Raw genomic sequence first — 17,896 nt, 5'->3', positions numbered from 1 at the left:
GTATTATAGATGCAGTGAAAAAACATACACGATCCTGAACAAACAAACAAAATACTGCTGACTAAAACTCTTAACTAAATAGAAGGGCATTGGCATGTAGAGAAATGTTTACGACTCAGGTGGAAAGGAGGGGAATATTGTCATTTTGAGAAATGTTTGCTTCTTGAGTTTAAATAAGAATCTAATTTTCTCTGTGTGCTCATGTTCTTAGGTAGGTCCAGAGAAAGCAAGCTTAGTGAAAAGAATGTATCATGCCATGAGAAAGCAGAATGGACTATTTTGGGGAACTCACATTCCAGCTGATGATTTCAGTGTTTTCTTGCATATAATTTTTTTTCCTGAGGAAATGACCTCGAGAACAAGTGGTGTGGTAGACAGAAATTCAATAATTTAATTGATATTCTCTAAAGACTATAAATACTACATGATTAACTTTTCTAGATGTTAGAAGAGGCAAATCTCATTAAATGGTGGATAAGTTATTAGTGAATCCAGTGAGGTGGTCCGTGCTTTTGTACATACGAGTAGGAATGACTTTCAGAGATATAATCAACAGGTCTCAGGGGCCAGACATCTAACTGGATCTAACTAGCAACAAACATAGGGTCATGGTAGTATCTTCTGAGATAGTGTTCATTCAACGGAAAAGATAAAGCCTCCACAGTCTGAATTAATGGACAAGGAAATGGTTCAAAACAAATATGTTAAATTACTTGTGGCTTAAAAAATAAATATTATCGTACAGATATTTTATGATACCGTAAAACTAAAAAATAAAAAGCCAAGATTCAAAGTAAATGACAGTGAATGGAAAAAGAGCTAGAAATTGGAGTAAACAGTGTCACCTCTGGAGTCATCACAATAGGATATAATGACATGTTTAAAGTTGGGGAAGAGGTTGGCAAAGTAGTTAATGTGCAGACTCAGGGTTACTTACCACACTGGTAGTCAAGAGTACTGGATTCAGATTCTGGTCCTGATGCTAACTTTTACTTATAACTTTGAAATTTAAATCATTTCCTAACAAGTGTTTCTCCCACCTCACAGAATTTTTTCCTAAACGTTGTTCATATTGTTAAAGGCAGTTATGGGAAATGTTTTCAGTTTCTACTTTTCAACATTGTATCAATTAGATAATTACTTATATATACCTCCCCCTTTGAAAAAAAAGTGAGACTGTGGAAACTTCTAACTATGTGATAAATTAGACTATGTGGCAGTTATTGGATTTCAGACACATGGCAAGCTATGACACAGTTTATCTTCATCTGAACCATGCTAGCTGCTGTAGTGATTCTGACCATTAATGTTTTAAATAGTTTTAATTCTTAATTTATATTGTGTTTATTGTAGAACAAGAGAGATTGTTGTTTAAAGACAGGAAGCAAAAGAAACGCTAATGTTGTCACACAAGTTAATACAGAGCTTAAAAGTGATGATATTGGAAATTTATCTCATTGTGCTGTTAACCATCTGATCCCACAAATTCGTATGTAGCCAATCTTTATATCTCCAGAAGTTCCACAAAACAATGTTAAAAGAGAAACATATTATCAGGGTGACTATATCCAAAATTTTACTTTGCTTTTCATGTATTTGTATTTTAGACTAGATAGCCCCACAGTGGGTTGTTTTCTGAGAAGAGCTTGCAAATGGCAATCTGAAACCTTCTCTTGTATCTTTTCTATTTAAAAGCAGTCCAGGAAAACTATTAAAATAAATAAATAAACCCAATTAATGTAACAAATGTAAGAATTCTAAACATTAAACTATAAAAAATTTGGTCTATTTTTGATAGTGTAATATGTGTTAAATTTCAATATAGACTTCTCCTTCCTGCATTGTGGCAAAAAGATACTGTGGGGACCCTTCTGCTCCTAACCTGCCAGGTCCCAGACAGAATGTAATTTTCATGCATTGCTAGACTCATAGAAAATAGAGGAGATCTTCCAAAGATTCTGCTTCACCAAAAAATTGGGAGGGAGTTGAACCAGACACAACCTCCTCTCCAATAGTAAGCAAACAGATGGTCCACAGCTGCACCAAGGGCAAACATCTATAGAAATACATTGATCTTCACTGGGGATCCTAATCCTTGAACCAACAACAAGACTAGGGAGCTGAGCCAGAAACTCCAACATTAATCCAGGCTTCTTGAACTTTATCTAGGAATTGTCTCCCCTGGCTCCTTGATGAAACAGACACAAATCCTCCTCAGAGGAAAGCATCCCAAATTTAGTCCAACAGGATTTCCGTAGATGATTTCAGGAAAATATGAATTCACAACCAGAGATCAATCAAGCACATGAGGAAGAAAACCATCATGAATGACAGTCAACAGACACAACAGACCCTAAAAAAAGAACACACACACAACAAGCAATAAAGTCATCTATCTAAAGAATATAGAATAGCTAAGTATGAAATGCTTTAATGAATATTTACATAACTAGAGTTTCAATCACATCCATGAATAAACCACAAGCATTTTCTAGGAAACACTAGGCAAATCTGAAAAAGAATCACATGCAAGTTCAAAAAACAAGAAAAAGACAAAATTCTGAAGTAAAACACTCTAGGAGAATTTAAACATCAGATTATATACAACTGAAGAAAGAATTAGTGAGCTGGAAGACATATGAATTGGAGTATATCTGAAAAATTACCCATGATACAACACCAATAGAAGAAACAAAAATTAGGTAGAGTAAGATAGCCCAACAAACCTTTAATTGGGCTCCCAAAAGGAGAGAATACAGACAATCCAGAGAAAGCATTATTCGAATAGAAAATGACTGAGATTTTTCTAAAACTGATGAAAGATATCCATCCACAGCAAGATAAGAAAGAAATACAAACCTAATCACATCATAATGGAATAGAAGAATTCTAACATCAAAGAGACAATTATAAAAGTAGCCAGCCAAAGGAAAAAGACAGATTACTTTCAAATGAGCAACAATTAGACTTATAAATGTCTTCTCAACAGAGCAATGGATGTCGGGAGACATTTGAATAATGCTTTCAATGTGCTGAAAGAAAATAACTACCAATTTAGAATTAGATACCCAGCATGAATATCCTCTGAGAATGAATATGAAATAAAAACATTTTCAGACAACTAAAAATAGAGTTAGTCATTTTCGGCTTTGTATTAAAGAAACTTTCAAGAGCTGTTGCTTAAACAAGAGGAGCATGATTCCATAAGGAACCTCCCAACCAGGAAGGAATGAAGCACAAAAGAAAAGTGACAAATATACATGCACATTGATTCAACAAAATAATGTTAATAATGTTGTTTAGGGTTTAAACCTAAATGAAATGAGTGAGAATACATTTTTAAAAAACAGCAACAAATAAATCGGGAGAGGAGGAAATAGAGTTAAAGGGTTTTAAGGTCCTTTCATTGTCCAGGAGTATTAATATTAGATTTTTGATAAGTGAATCTTACATCTTGTAATTTCTGGGGTAACTATTAAAATAATGTAAAGGAATGTATTACATTCAAAATTAAAGAGGGGGAATGATGATAAGAAAAGAATAAATCTAAAATACAGCAAGAAAAGGTGATTTAAAAAGAAAAAAGTAATGGCACTAATGGGACAAATAGAAAACACATAAAGTGTATATTTAAGCTGAAATTTATTGGCAAGTACATTAAGTGTAAGAGGATCAAATGTTCCAGTTAGAAGACAAAGATTGTTAGACTGGAAAAAATAATATGTGCTATTTATTATAATCACATCTAAGCCTAGGCATATAAAAAAGATTGAAATTAAAAGGATATGCAAAAGATATGCCATGCAAAGACTAATAGAGGGCTGTTGAAACTATATTAAAATCAAATTAACTAAAACTAAGTTTACAATTTAAAACTGCAAGATTTTTTATTTGTTTTGTTTGCTTTGTATATAATAGGTGAAATCATGCCTCCCCAGCAAGATGATTTCCTGTCACAGTGCAGTGTTACCATGTAAGCATGGGGTTACCATACAACCAACCATTGCCTGCTTGTTTCCCTTTTGTTATTATGTGCCCTGAAGAACCTGTTCTAGAACAGTGTGAATTTCAGGTATTTTGTTTCTTTGCCCCAAGAAACATGTTCATTCTAGACAAAACAAGTGTATTGAAAATGTGGTTAGTGTTTCCACTTTTCACTTTTTCTGGTACCTCACAACTAAACAAAAACTTTCCAAGACCAGCAGATGTTCTGGGCTCTGTGCAAACCTGTAGCCTCTAACGCTGTAGATCCATAGCCTGCAAACCATAGCCTCTGGACCCGCTGCTTGTTTTTGTAAATAGAGTCTGTTGGCACAGCTGTGCTGGTTCATTTGCGTACTGTCTACGGCTGCTTTCACGCCACGGCAGCAGTTGAGGAGTTGCAGCAGAGACTGTATGGCCCACAAGTCTAGAATATTTGCTATCTGGACCTTCATGACCCTGCTCTAGACCACCACATGGCTTGAACTTGCACTTTAAGACCAGTCCCTTCTACCTTGTTCACCCATTGCTTGATACAATGCTCTTCCTTACTGACATCAGTTATTTCCACAATAAATTCACATCAAAGGTTCAGTTGTATCTGGTGAACAGCTTACATATTTGTTCATTTTGATGTGGCTATATCATATATCTCATTTTAGCATTGCATTATAATCACGTGAGATGGATGTTATCACCCCCATTTACCAATGAGAAAATTGAAGTTGAGAAAATTGAGGTTATAGAGCTAATTGCTGGTAGCCAAACCCGAGTTTGCTCTTAATCACTGTACTCTGCTCTTTCTGGCGAACTTCTCTCTTCTCTCGCTTTCTCTGCTTCATGGATTCTGCTCCCTGCCCATGGATCATTTTCTAGAAGCCTCTGAATGTTTTGATTTCTATTTCCACTACGAAGTGTTTTCTTCCCTCCTTCATTCATGTCAGACTGTAGGTCACTAGACAGTGCATATATGACTGCTTTTGAGTTAGGAATCTGATCATCCGTGGTCTGAGAGGTGTGACATGAGGACAAAACAGAACCTCTAAGGAATCACCTGTAAAGAACAATGCACTGTGGTAACGTGCTGTGGTGAGCAGTCCAAATCTTCCTGTGAAGGGGAGGTGTGATTGAAATCTGGTCATTTTTATCCTCCTGTTATGAGCTTTTAATTTTTTTAAATACACCTTTGCAAGATGTTTAGTTATGTTTCTTTACTAGATTCTTAACCTGCTTCTGAGGTTCAAAAGTTAAATACTAGTCATACTGTTTAAGCAATTATCTAATTAGACCTATTGTCTGAAAATATCTAATTAGATATCTTACAGATGTTTTCAATAGTGTAGTACAGTCTATATATTTTTGTTTACTCTGTAAAACAATTATATTAAGACTTAACATACATACTAAATTATACCATATTGAAATGTGATCTTGTATAGTAGAATAGGCAGTGTTTTCTGGATACTTGTATTCTAGTTCCAACTTTACTTCTAACCAGCTGTGACACTTTGGACAGTTTCCAAATGGTTCCCTAAACATGTTGTATTAGCAGTAATTTCCTCACCTATAAAAATAAGGGACTATATTACCTCTAAGTTAGTTTTCACATCTAAAATTATTTGGTTCTGTGATTTAATTTGTACTGCATGTTTCTTTATTTAGCAGATATCACACATAAGATCAAATGCCTCTGTTCTCTGATAAAAACAGATTTCCATTAGTGGTCTTGGAGTTACCAAAGGAAGGCTTAACTATATCAGACTATTACTATTAAAAACACATTCAAACCAAACATAACAAGATTTTAAAGTAAGATAAAAGTGATTTCTCCACAATATCCATAACAAATAGTGCTCAGTGATGTGAATAGTATAGTCTTTTCTTTATCTGTCATTCTAAATTACTAGATAAAGCTCTAAGGAAACAATGTGGTTCATTTCTAATACAGTAGCAGTACAAATGTCCCGTTTAGATGGCATTACTCAAGATAGATATAGTTTAAGAATGCAAACGATGCGCATAATTATCAGATGTACAGCGACACTTTTCTTGCATTTGTACCTTGGGCTGGCTTTGGGTGGAGTATGGAGGAAGGCTGAGGTGAAGTTTTGGAGGAGTTAGACTAAAGAACAAAAAGTACAATTATATGCGCGAAGGCTTGAGTCCTACATAAAAGGCGGCGTGCTCAGAAGTATCTGATACATCTCTGCTTGTCCTTTCTCCTGCGAGTGTGGCCGTGACATTTATAAAGTAACCACGTGCTTATGAACTCACACATTTGTATAGTTTTTCAAATTCCTGAATAAATATTTTTTGTCGTCTGTCATATGTTCTTGACAATAGAGTATAGATTGATTTAACATATATATATATATGTATGTTTTTATTTATATCCCAGAATGATGTGTAGTGTGGTGTAAGGGGGAAGTATGTATTTCTGACCAAACAGGCCTGAATTTGTATTTGAGTTCTATAATTCACTAGCTCTGTTGGATTTACAAGTTGCTTAGAGTCCTTGCTAGTGAGTTTTATCACCTGTAAAACAGGGATAATAGAAATTGTCTCATAGGGTGGTTGTGAGAGTAGACTATAGTAATGTATTTCAAGCACTTGGTACAATGTCCAGCTCATAGTAGAAATTCAACAAGTGGCATTGCTATTGTAGTTAAGCACAGATTCTTTAAAGTTATATCAATTCAGGCAGCAAGTTTGGCAGTTTCTTTGTAATGTATATAACTTTAAAATATATATATAACTATATATTACTGTATATATATAAACATACACACGCTTATGATAAGACCCAGAAATACCTCTCCTTGATATTTACATAGGAGAAATGAAGGCATATTTCCAAAAAATGACCTATATGCAGATTTACAACAGCTTTATTAATAATTGCCAAAAACTAGAAACAACTGAAATTTTCATCAGCTGGTGAATGAATATGCATTGTGGTACATCCATACAATGGAATACTACTCAGTGATATAAAGGAATGAACTGCTGATACATGTAATAACATGAATGAATCCCAAAAGCATTTTAAATTAAGTGAAAGAAGCCAAATTCAAAAGCCTGCCTAGTATATGATCCCATTTCTGTGACATTCTAGAAAAGGCAAAACTATAGGGATAAAAATCACGAGTGGTTGCCAGGTGCATGGTGTAAAGGGAGGGCATTGACTGCAGTGGTGCACAAGGGAACATTTTGGGGTAATGGAAATATTCTATATCTTGATTGTGATGGTTGTTACACAACTGTATAAATTTGTCAAAATTTACACAAATGTACATTGAAAATGGGTGAATTTTTACTTTGTGTAAATTATAAGTCAATAAGCCTGACCTTAAAAAAATTTTCTATGTGTATACTTATGTGGTATGTCATGCATGTTTTACTTGAATAAAAATTTTACCAAAAAGTATAACTATAAGTAGAAAAAGTGTTATACTTGTGTAAAATATTAACTTAAAACTGTGTAGGCTTTGCTCAAAAATATATTTTTAAGCATTTTTATCAAAATTTCAAGGTAAAATATATAGATTCTAAACAATACAGTAAAATGGGGAATATAGACAATCTACTATAAGTAGAGAAAAAAAGAGAAGCAAAGAAAAAAGGATGCTAAACATGAAAAATATGTAAAAATAAATCCAAATACATCTGTAATCACAGTATAATGCACATCTTCACAATGTATCATGTAAGTATTATCAGAATGGATACATATGTCAATATGAATGAGTCAAAAGCAAACCACTGACCAAAAAAGCAGTTGTCTGTGAAAGATGTAGAATATCATTTATATAAAGTTTAAAAACCTGTAAATATTAAGGTATATTATCTATAAGTACATAACTATATAGTAAAAGTATACAATATTCTTGAAAATGATGAACCCAAATTCATGGAAGTGTCTTCCTTTGGAGGTGGGAGTGAAGGGAGGGAATGTGATGAGGGAGTTTGATACATGGATTGGCGTCGAGGATTTTTTTTTAATAGGGAGCAAAATGGCAAAATATTTTTTTAATTTAAAACAAGATTTCTAGCAGTTTGTAGCCAATGCCATCAATTTTGTAAATAGGTGTATTTATTTGCAAATACACACGTATTCCCAGGTAACTGGGAATCTCAGGAGATGGGGTTTATGGTACTGAGGGTTGAAGGTGGGAGAGAGATTTGCTTTACATTGTATGTTTTCTTACACTGTTTGAATTTTGTTAGTTGTTTTTTAGTGCTTGTATTTTTTTATGTTAATATACACATAAAAGAATGCGTGCAGTTTTTATAAAAGTTGTTGCCAGAAATATGGGGACTACGATGCCAGAAAAACAGGAAAAATAACTTGTTTGCTAATTTCCTTAATGTATGTGATATGAAATTTATTTTTGACTTGCAATGTGGTAGAACTATATGATATTAATAATGAAACTAGGATATACAATAGAAGCAAACGGCAGATTTAAGTTAATTTTCTTACATTACGTGTAACATAAATCCAACTCAAACTAGCCTAAGCCAAGGAAAAAGAAAAACAATTTATGTACCCAGGAAGTCCAAGAATGGATCTGAATCTGTCTGGCATATGGGAATCCAGGAGTACAAATGGTGTCATCAGGATTCAGTTTTCTTCTGGGTCTAGTGGGATGGAGTACTGTGTTTGGACAACCTGGATCATGTATACCTGAAGTGGTAGGGAATGAAGTTCATCCTAAGCACCAGGACTGAACAGGATCACTGTGACACAGGGTAAGGGTATTTCCCCCCAAAAGAAATGTTGGCCAGATAAGAATATATCTGATAAAGTAGAGGAAGTAAGTTGTAGAGCCAGAAAATTTATAATAGCTTTGGACCTAGTCACCAGGGCCTAGGCGGAAGTTAAGGCATTTGGATTTAGTAAGCGGATTACTAGGAAGCAACACCAAATCTTCAACCATAAACAAAAGTTTGACTAAGGTATATTAATTAGAGTTGGTAAATTTCGTGCCAACCACCTAACTGTGGAAAGAGAAGTGAAATATTCAATATTACCTAAAGCACAGGAATTTAAAGTTCTCATGACCTCATTTTCACTGCAGAAATTTCTTCGGCAGAATCTTCATTATGGCATTTTCCTGCTAGAAGATTGTTGGTTTTGGTTTTTGTTTTGGGGATTTTTTTTTTTCTTTTTGCAGAAAAAAACTTCAAAATAATCATCTAAGGTATTTAGCAGTCACATATTTATTTAGCAAATTCTCTATTATCTGCCCAATATTTGATATTCTTTAAATACGTGCACTAGGACGTCTGACGTTTTATAAGTTGAATGTGGTATGTCCTTTTTTGTGTGATTTTGACTTGCCATTCACCACAGTGGGTGTCTGTGTCTTTCAAGTTACCATTTCAATCACATTTTATAGTGTACTGAAAACTGGCAAAGCTGTTAATTATTGACATCAAGAGCCAGCCACCTGCTTTTATTTTAAATGCTTTTAATAATTTTTGAAAATGTTTCAACTGTATTTCTAGAATATAGCATGTTAAAGCAAGCACTCAAACATCTTAAATTTAATTAAAAAGTAACTCTTTGTTAGAATTTGCTAGCCCAGATAGAGAACAAATTAATAAATTTAGTGCCTAAATTTATATACAAAGATCCAAACTGCTGCATGTTTTTATAATTTACCGTTATTAAAATAGAAAAGTGGCCTTGTCTAATGTTCGCTTATATTACACTAATTCATTTTCCAATGATCAGAATTTCACAGTTTTTCTGTGACTTCATTCTTATGCAAGAAGATAATTCCAGTGAAATCATAGGTTCAGCAAAATTGTAAACTTCTGCCTTCAAACTTTCAATTACTTTTTGATAATTGCCATTAGTGTAGTTTGTGAGATGTGTGGTAACAATTTACTCTGTATTATCGATCAAACACCATTTAAAGTGAAAGACAACCTGTTCGTGCAAATTAAACTTTGAATAAACGAAACTGAAACCTGACTTACCAGTAGCATATTTTAAAAGTTATGTCAAAAACCCTTTTGGGGTATGCCTGAAATCCAGTGGGAATGATGGTTGGATGGTGGCAATTCTTTTTAAAGATTTTATTTATTCATTTTTTCCCCCCAAAGCCCCAGCAGATAGTTGTATGTCATAGGTTCACATCCTTCTAGTTGCTGTACGTGGGACTCGGCCTCGCGCTGGACGGAGAAGTGGTGCCTCGGGGCGCGCCCGGGATCCAAACCCGGGCCGCCAGCATCAGAGCGCGCGCACTTAACCGCTAAGCCACGGAGCCGGCCCTGGCAATTCTTTTTAAATTACTAGTTTGAACCTATCAAAAAACCAATTGGATACCCTTTAAATTTGAATATTATAGGCAGAGAGGAACAATAACATCATTGAATAAAATATCTCTAACATTCAGGATAGCTGCCATTCTCCCTTTAGAGATTTTTTTTTTCCTGCAGAAGAGGAATTGGAAGGTTAAATCATATCTGTAAGAATCGAGTGTTAGTCCTGTGTATTTTTTTTTCCATGTGAAATATCAAAGATGGCTTAACAACATATTTAGAATTTTCCGAGTTTTACTGTTAATAAAGTTAAAAGAAAAGCTAGTGTGATTAGCAGTGGAGCCACATTAAATTTGTATGTGAAATACCCATTGTGCTTATCTCTACTCTAGATATTGCTCTGAACCCATGTTCCACGTTCTGAATTCTGTGTATAAAGTTAAACATTGCAGAAGGGCATATATCTGATGATACAGATGAATAAGGTTGAAGTTCAGTAATGAGCAAAGTTGGTAAATTTAATATGTTCATATCTTTAGAATTTCTATTATTAATATAATTGGATTATTTTGTGGGAAATTATGAAACACTACTAAAAATACTGATAGGTTTTAAACTACCAGAAATTTAAAACTCCTATTCATACTGTAGTACTGTATTTTAACATACCAAACTAATACTAAATTTCTTAAAATATTAATTACTTGTAGGCAAAGTTGTTAGCTATGCAACAAGCCAGAGAAACTGCAGTTCAACAGTACAAGCAGCTGGAAGAGGAAATCCAGACACTTCGAGTTTACTACAGGTAAGAATCTTTTCAGTCTGGGCATCAAGAAATGTCGTTAGTTTGGGAAATGTTTCTACCTGATTTTGCGGTAGTGAAAGAGGAAACACCTCTATAAAATTAAATATTATGCACAGAAAACATTTTTGTAATTTTAAAATGATTTCAGGCATAAAATATTCATCATTCTACCTCTTTTCTTTCCTGCATTTGGTGAAGTTTAAGTTTAGACTCTCGTCAAAATTATAAAATTTACATAACTCATCACCAGTTGTCTAAATGGAGCCTGATTAGCTGTTGAACTGTTTGCTCATCTACATGCCACCTGTGAAGTGATGATATGTGTTTTTAAAAGGTGAATAGCAGTAATAACAGCCTTTCACCTATTATGATATAATATGAGATGTTTCTAAAGGAATGCCACTAAAGATTTTTAAGATTTATTTAATTTATGCTTCAAGAGTACTTGGGAAATTAATTCAGTAGGTCACACTGGCTTTTTTTTTGTTTTTGTGAAGAAGATCAGCCCTGAGCTAACATCCATGCCAATCCTCCTCTGTTTGCTGAGGAAGACTGGCCCTGGGCTAACATCTGTGCCCATCTTCCTCCACTTTATATGGGACACCACCACAGCATGGCCTGACAAGCAGTGTGTCAGGGTGCGCCCAGGATCCGAACCTGGGCCGCCAGCAGCGGAGTGCGCGCATTTAACCGCTAAGCCACGGGGCCGGGTTTTTGATAGAGAGAAATAGAATAGAAAATGGCACTGGCATTTCCTGTAGTAAGGGTAAATATTGTCTTGTGATACTTTTGTTTCAGTTTTGTGTTATGTGAGAGAGAGAGAAGATGGTGTATTGCAGTATGTGTAAAATATATATTCTTACAGTGGATCATGGTAAAAAAAAAAAAAAAGGTTTGAAAAATGATGTACAATGCCCTGTATATTCTTTGATATTTACTAAGATTAAAAAAATCTCAAGTCTGAAGTATAAGAATTCACTAACTGGGGGCTGTAGGTTACTGAAAGATTTTTTTTTTAATTTGATCCCCTTCTCAGAATAATGTTGTTAAGTGCATAAAATGCAATTATATCAAAATTGGTTTTATTGAAATGCAATTATGAAAGTATCATGTCATGGTATATTACTGGATACATCATTATTAATTCATTAAATAACTAGATCTAACAGCAAGTCTGTTAACAGCTGTAACTTCAAAGGAGTGATGATTATAAATGGTATTTTGGGGATAACTGCAAACACTGAAATGTGACATGAAAATACCAGTGGTTTCTCTGGGCACAAACTCTCAAGAGCCACTAATACTACCACTGTCATTTGTTCCTGTGTTCATAATTGAAGGAAATGCTGTATTTACATGAGAGTTAGTGAATCATAAAGATGAATTTTTTCTCCCATCAGCAAGTTAAGAACCCCTGTTTTGGAGCAGTGTTACTGACGTATACAGTAGTTGGTTATTGTTATAGGTGGAGTTGTGTCCCTCAGAAAAGACATGTTGACGTCCTAACCACTAGTACTTCAGAATGTGACCTATTTGGAAATAGGGTCTTTACGGAGGTAATCAAGTTAAAATGAGGTCGTTAGCATGGGCTGTAAGCCAATATGACTAATGTTCTTTTGAAAAGTAGAAATTTGGACACAGAGACACATGCAGAGAGGGAAGACTTTAGGAAGACACGGGGAGAAGACAACTTTGTGCCTGGAGCGATGTATATACAAGGCAAGGAATGCCAAGGATCAGAGCAGACCAAAAGCTAGAAGAGGCGTGGGAGGATTCTCACTTATAGCCATCAAAGAGACACCTTGATTTTGGACTTGTAGCCTCCAGAACTGTGTGACAATAAATTTCTGTTGTTTTAAGCCCCCAGTTTGTGGACTTTGTTACAGCAGCCTTAGGAAACTAGCACAGTTATCAAATGCCAAGTATGTCTGGTTGATGACTGACTGTGGGGAATCATTTGCTTGCAGTTAGAATCAGTGTCTGTATCTGGGCACGTAGGTAAGCAGAACCCTGATGGTGGATGAAGACATCCAGCCACCCACCTTTTTTTTTTCTTTCACTATAGAGTGAATATGACAGTCTTTCCTCCGTATTTTACGCTAGTGCTTCTCAAGTGTAGCTATGTGTTAGAATTACCTGAGGAGCCTCTCAAAATCCTGATCCCCGTTCCATCCCATCCCAGCCTGGTTACATCAGAATCTCTTGGGGTAGGACCTGGCTATTAGTGTGTTTTAAAGCTCCCAGAAATTCCCAGGTGCAGCAAGTTTGAGAGCCACTGCTTTACATGCACACTTCAGTTAGCTACGTTAAAGTAGGGTCTCTTCTGGTTGAGTATAGAAGCATATATGAAACCCTTTACTAAGACTTAACGAATACTGTGTGATTTGTGCCCAAACCTTGTATGTTGCAGTGTGGTACACAGTGACTTCACCCCACTGATAGGGAGAGTTGTTATGGAACCTTCTCCTGCCATCATGGTGACGTAGGACAGCAGGTACTCTCTTGATAAGGTGACAGTGTCCTAGAATTCTGAGAGCATATGATAATCTTGCATGAATTGACATTACCTCCTGAAAAAAAAAAACCGCGATGCCTGTTCTTGACGCTCATTCTCTTTGCTGAGTTGTGGAAGATTATTGAAAGGTTTTTGAAAATTATAAAGCTAAAATATTTGTTTTTCAAAGACTTTATTTTAATCTATATGAATCTAACAGAGTTAAATAATCTCTTCTAAATAAAGAGTTAATTGTTGCCTCAAGGATATGCTTCACAAGTACCCCTCTCACTGCTACTTTAAAAAAAAACAATTTGCTGGTAGTGTAGTAAAGCTACTGGGATTAGATAGCCTTGCCTTGTGTGAGCTTATAGAAATGAACCTCTCCCAGACCACTTCCTTTTTGTAAAATGAGAATTATAGTACCTACCTCATAGAGTTGTTTTAAGTATATTCAGCTCTTAGCAGAGTATTTGGCTTATTGTTAGTGCTCAACCAATATTAAGGTAAATTTCTTTTTACAGGAAGAAGTCCATGAGATAGGAGTAGGATCAAAAACTGTAATATCACTGAGGATATACTGGGAAGGAGATTTCTAAAAAAAAAGGTCAAATGTTGCTAAATGGTTCAGTAAGATAAGGACAAAAAGTATTCTTTTTGTTTGAAATTAGGTAGTCATTCGTGACCTCCAAAAGAGTAGTTTTAACGGAGTATTAGATATAGAAGCCAGTTTTCTGTGAATTACAGAGTGATTAAGAAGCATAGCGGGCCGGCCCCGTGGCTTGGTGGTTAAGTGAGCGCGCTCCGCTGCTGGCAACCCGAGTTCGGATCCCGGGCTCCCACCAGCACGCTGCTTCTCCGGCCATGCTGAGGCCGCGTCCCACATACAGCAACTAGAAGGATGTGCAGCTATGACACACAACTATCTACTGGGGCTTTGGGGGAAAAAATAAATAAATAAAATCTTTAAAAAAAAAAAAAAAGAAGCATAGCAATTTGGACAGTAGAGTGGTCCTTGAAGAAACTTGAATAAGAAAGATGTTACTGATAATTGGGAAGAAAGGAAGGTAGGTTAAGGATTTTGTTTTTTGTTTTCGAAAGATGGCAGATACCTGAGCGTGTTTATGATTAATTGGAAGGAGCCAATAGCAAGAATTGTTATGGAACAGGATTCCTCAAGAAGTGGGAAGAGATGGAATTTGGAATCTGCAGAAGAGTTTGCCTTCAACAGGAAAATGGTCACCTAGTACTAATAGACGGGAGGGAAGGGGATAAGAATAGCTGTGAATGTAAATAAATTTCAGTTCACAATTAGTGGTTTCATGTTTTTTTCTGTAAAGTACGGGTCAATGTAAGCTTCTGAAGTGAGAGGGCAAGAGGCTTTGAAAAGAACAGTGGAGAGTAGCTACTGAAGGGGATGGGAGAGAGAGCTGAATAAGGGCGAGAAGAACAAGGTCTAGCAATCCTGAAGACTCAGCTGGGAGTGGATGCCATAAATTTGTATGAGTTCTAGTTTGTGCAGTTGTGTAATTTAAGACATTTAACTGTCCTTGTACAGTAGCACAGAAGGCAAAGGATTGAAATGCTTCAGGATTACAAATTTGCAGGACTAAAATGATGGAGAGGAGAGCGATTCAGGGTACACTAGCAAAAGAGCTGTTGAAGTGATGAATGATAGTCTGAGCTAAATAGGGCAGGAAATAAAACTGAAGGGACGTGTATATTGAGAGAAACAGAAGGAATCAAGAAGCCATAAATCTTGAGATCATAGGATAAATGTAGTGAGAATATGAAAATTCAAGAGCTGAAAGAATCAGAGGTTGTAGTCAGAAAGTGGAACGTTGCTATTTAAGATCTCAGAGGTGAAGCGGTCAATTCTGAGCAATGACAATGTTTAAGGCAGATTAAAACATGTTAAGCAGATTAAAATATGCTGAGGACTTTCATTCTACCTTGCCTTTAATTCTACCAGTTAGTGATATTGACCTTAACCTTTTCAAATTTTTTTCCAAAAATCATTTTCTTTTGCTGGGTTATGCTAAAAGCTATTGTTATATATAAGCATTCCATTTCCCTGTATGGAAATATATTTTTTTAGTTTCTCTATTCTATCTGTTGCCTTTGAGTTTTAGAAGACTTTGGGTACTAAGACAGGAACTCTTGGCCCTTTGTTTCCTTTGGCAGAGTTAGAGATGGGGCAAGTGAGGTGGATGGATAGGGATACAAAACTTAACCGTGTAGCTGACAGCTCTTTCACCTTAAAGCAGAAGGGATAGTAGGAAAGGAATAACAATATGATGATTTAAAATTAATTTCATTTGTTACAAAAGTGCTATTAGCGAAGTATTAGTACCTGTTTACTGCTGTGCTGAATGCTGAATTCATTTGCAGCAGCTTCGTTAGTCTAAATCTAAACAGTTTCATCAGGGAAGAATCTTGAACTTGTGAGGGTTAGATTTGTATTAGTAATGATTTTTTCCTGTTGTTGTAAACCTGTAGTGCTGCATTCCTGGGTTCAGGAGGCATAATAATAACAAACTCTTTTCTGTTTGAGAGAATGCTTAAGATTCAATGTTTGCTAATTTTATAGTGCTTCCTTATATTTCCTTTTGCTTAAAGAAAGTATAAATTAAAGTGTGTAGATAAGAATTAGATCCTGTTGCTTAGTGCTAGTAGACTGGGATTTAATGTACTTATAATAACAGCAGTTTATGTTTTAAATTTTTATTATATTTTTTGTAAGTCCACATAGGAAGTTGTGATGCCTTTCAGGACATGGTAAATTTCACACTTTAGACCAAAAATATTGAATAGAATGCTCCATATTTTAAGGTTGTATGTTTCCTATGATTGTACTAGTATTTTTTAAATAATTAAATAGGATGCCTACGTGTTTGACGTAGTGAAAACTGGATAAACATGAACCCTACTTACTGGGTTCATAATATACATTTCAAAGTCATAGAAGCCATAAAGATAGAGGCCGTGTAAAATATACTCAAAAAGAGAGTGAAATTCTTAATTTTTTTTACATACTTTTTATAAATTTTATTGACTGTGAGTCTTTTACTTCTTATATACATTTTTTGTCTGTATATATGCTATGCCTATCAGAAATGTTACTGACTGTCACTAGGATCTGGTTGTTATGTGTTTTTTTTTTATGGTGGTGATAGTTTTTCATTGAACCCAGTCAGAACTACGCATTGATAAGACAGTCGAGCAGCAATTATAGCATGCCAACTCTAGCCAGAAAGGACCATTTTTCTCGATGCAGATCTCTCATCAAGAGGGGTTGGACACTCCGTCCTGACCTCATTAGTTCTATCTTCTAATCAGTTGTGCTAGTTGGATACCCAATGGCATAAAAATTTTGTCACATCTATATTTTCTACAGGAATGAACTATCTGTGGAGTATGGTACCATACTGCTAAAGCAGTAATAAAAAGTACGAAAGAAGACCTGACTTTGTATGGCCATCTTTGCCATTAATCAGGTTTTCTTTTTTTTAACATAGGCAAGCTCCAAGCTTTCTAGGTTTCAGTTTCTTTAACTTGGACACTAAGGGCTTTTTCTAGTCTAACATTTTGTGAAATTTGTCACCCTTTCATATGAGGGAGATTAAATTTTTGTTTATTGATATTTAGAATCAAGAACCATCTTCTTATACCACTAAGTTGCACCTATTTTCAAGACTTTTTTTTTTTTTTTTGAGAAAGATTGGCCCTGCACTAATATCTGTTGCCAGTCTTCCTCTTTTTTCTTTTTTTCTCCTTGAAGCCCCAGTACATAGTTGTGTACCATAGTTGTAGAGTTTTAGCTCTTCTCTGTAGGACGCTGCCTCAGCATGGCTTGATGAGCAGTGAGTAAGTCCGCGCCCAGGATGCGAACCGGCGAACCCTGGGCTGCTGAAGCAGGATGCACGAACTTAACGGCTATGCCAGCAGGCTGGCCCCCAAGACCTTTTTAATGTACAGCTGACTTCACCTTGACTATTCAAGGCATCGTATGTATTTATTGGTGGCTGTGGAATGCAAGACAAAAAGAAAATTAAAATGAAGTTTAAGAAACAAAAGAAAAAACCTTAAAGTTTGCATTTTCTGTATGTCCAATGATTTGCAATATGGTTATTAAAGATTCTTTCCTTCCTCCTCTCAACTTATAGAATGTTACATGTAATAAATAACTTGTAAATGTCAGTTACTTTACCTGTAAAGAGATAATATCTGGCCTACTTATTATGAAAATCAATGAGATGATATATTTGGGTGTTTTTTGAAAACTGTAAAGCACTGTGCAAAGGAAATATATTAATAGTATTATTGATGAAATCACTCTAAAA

At 35.3% G+C, this 17,896-nt stretch overlaps 1 protein-coding gene across 14 annotated transcripts in view; it reads left to right on the top strand.

The window, feature by feature from the left end:
* The window catches only part of MIPOL1 (mirror-image polydactyly 1), a 313,803-nt gene that overhangs the window by 177,887 nt on the left and 118,020 nt on the right, over nucleotides 1–17,896 (top strand). For 12 of the 14 annotated variants that reach the window (XM_087422434.1, XM_087422426.1, XM_087422419.1 and 9 more), the window contains one exon: nucleotides 10,965–11,059. In XM_087422434.1, coding sequence (XP_087278560.1) covers nucleotides 10,965–11,059 — 95 coding nt within the window. Of the gene's footprint in view, nucleotides 1–10,964; nucleotides 11,060–12,686; nucleotides 13,165–13,469; nucleotides 13,554–17,896 lie in introns of those variants that run through there. The other 2 variants (XM_087422481.1, XM_087422473.1) reach the window with 2 other exon arrangements.

The sequence above is a fragment of the Ceratotherium simum genome, chromosome 3 (genome assembly GCF_057802395.1).
Source record: "Ceratotherium simum simum isolate JZ-2026a chromosome 3, ASM5780239v1, whole genome shotgun sequence".
Taxonomy (NCBI): domain Eukaryota; kingdom Metazoa; phylum Chordata; class Mammalia; order Perissodactyla; family Rhinocerotidae; genus Ceratotherium; species Ceratotherium simum.
This window is presented reverse-complemented; position numbering and strand designations above follow the sequence as displayed.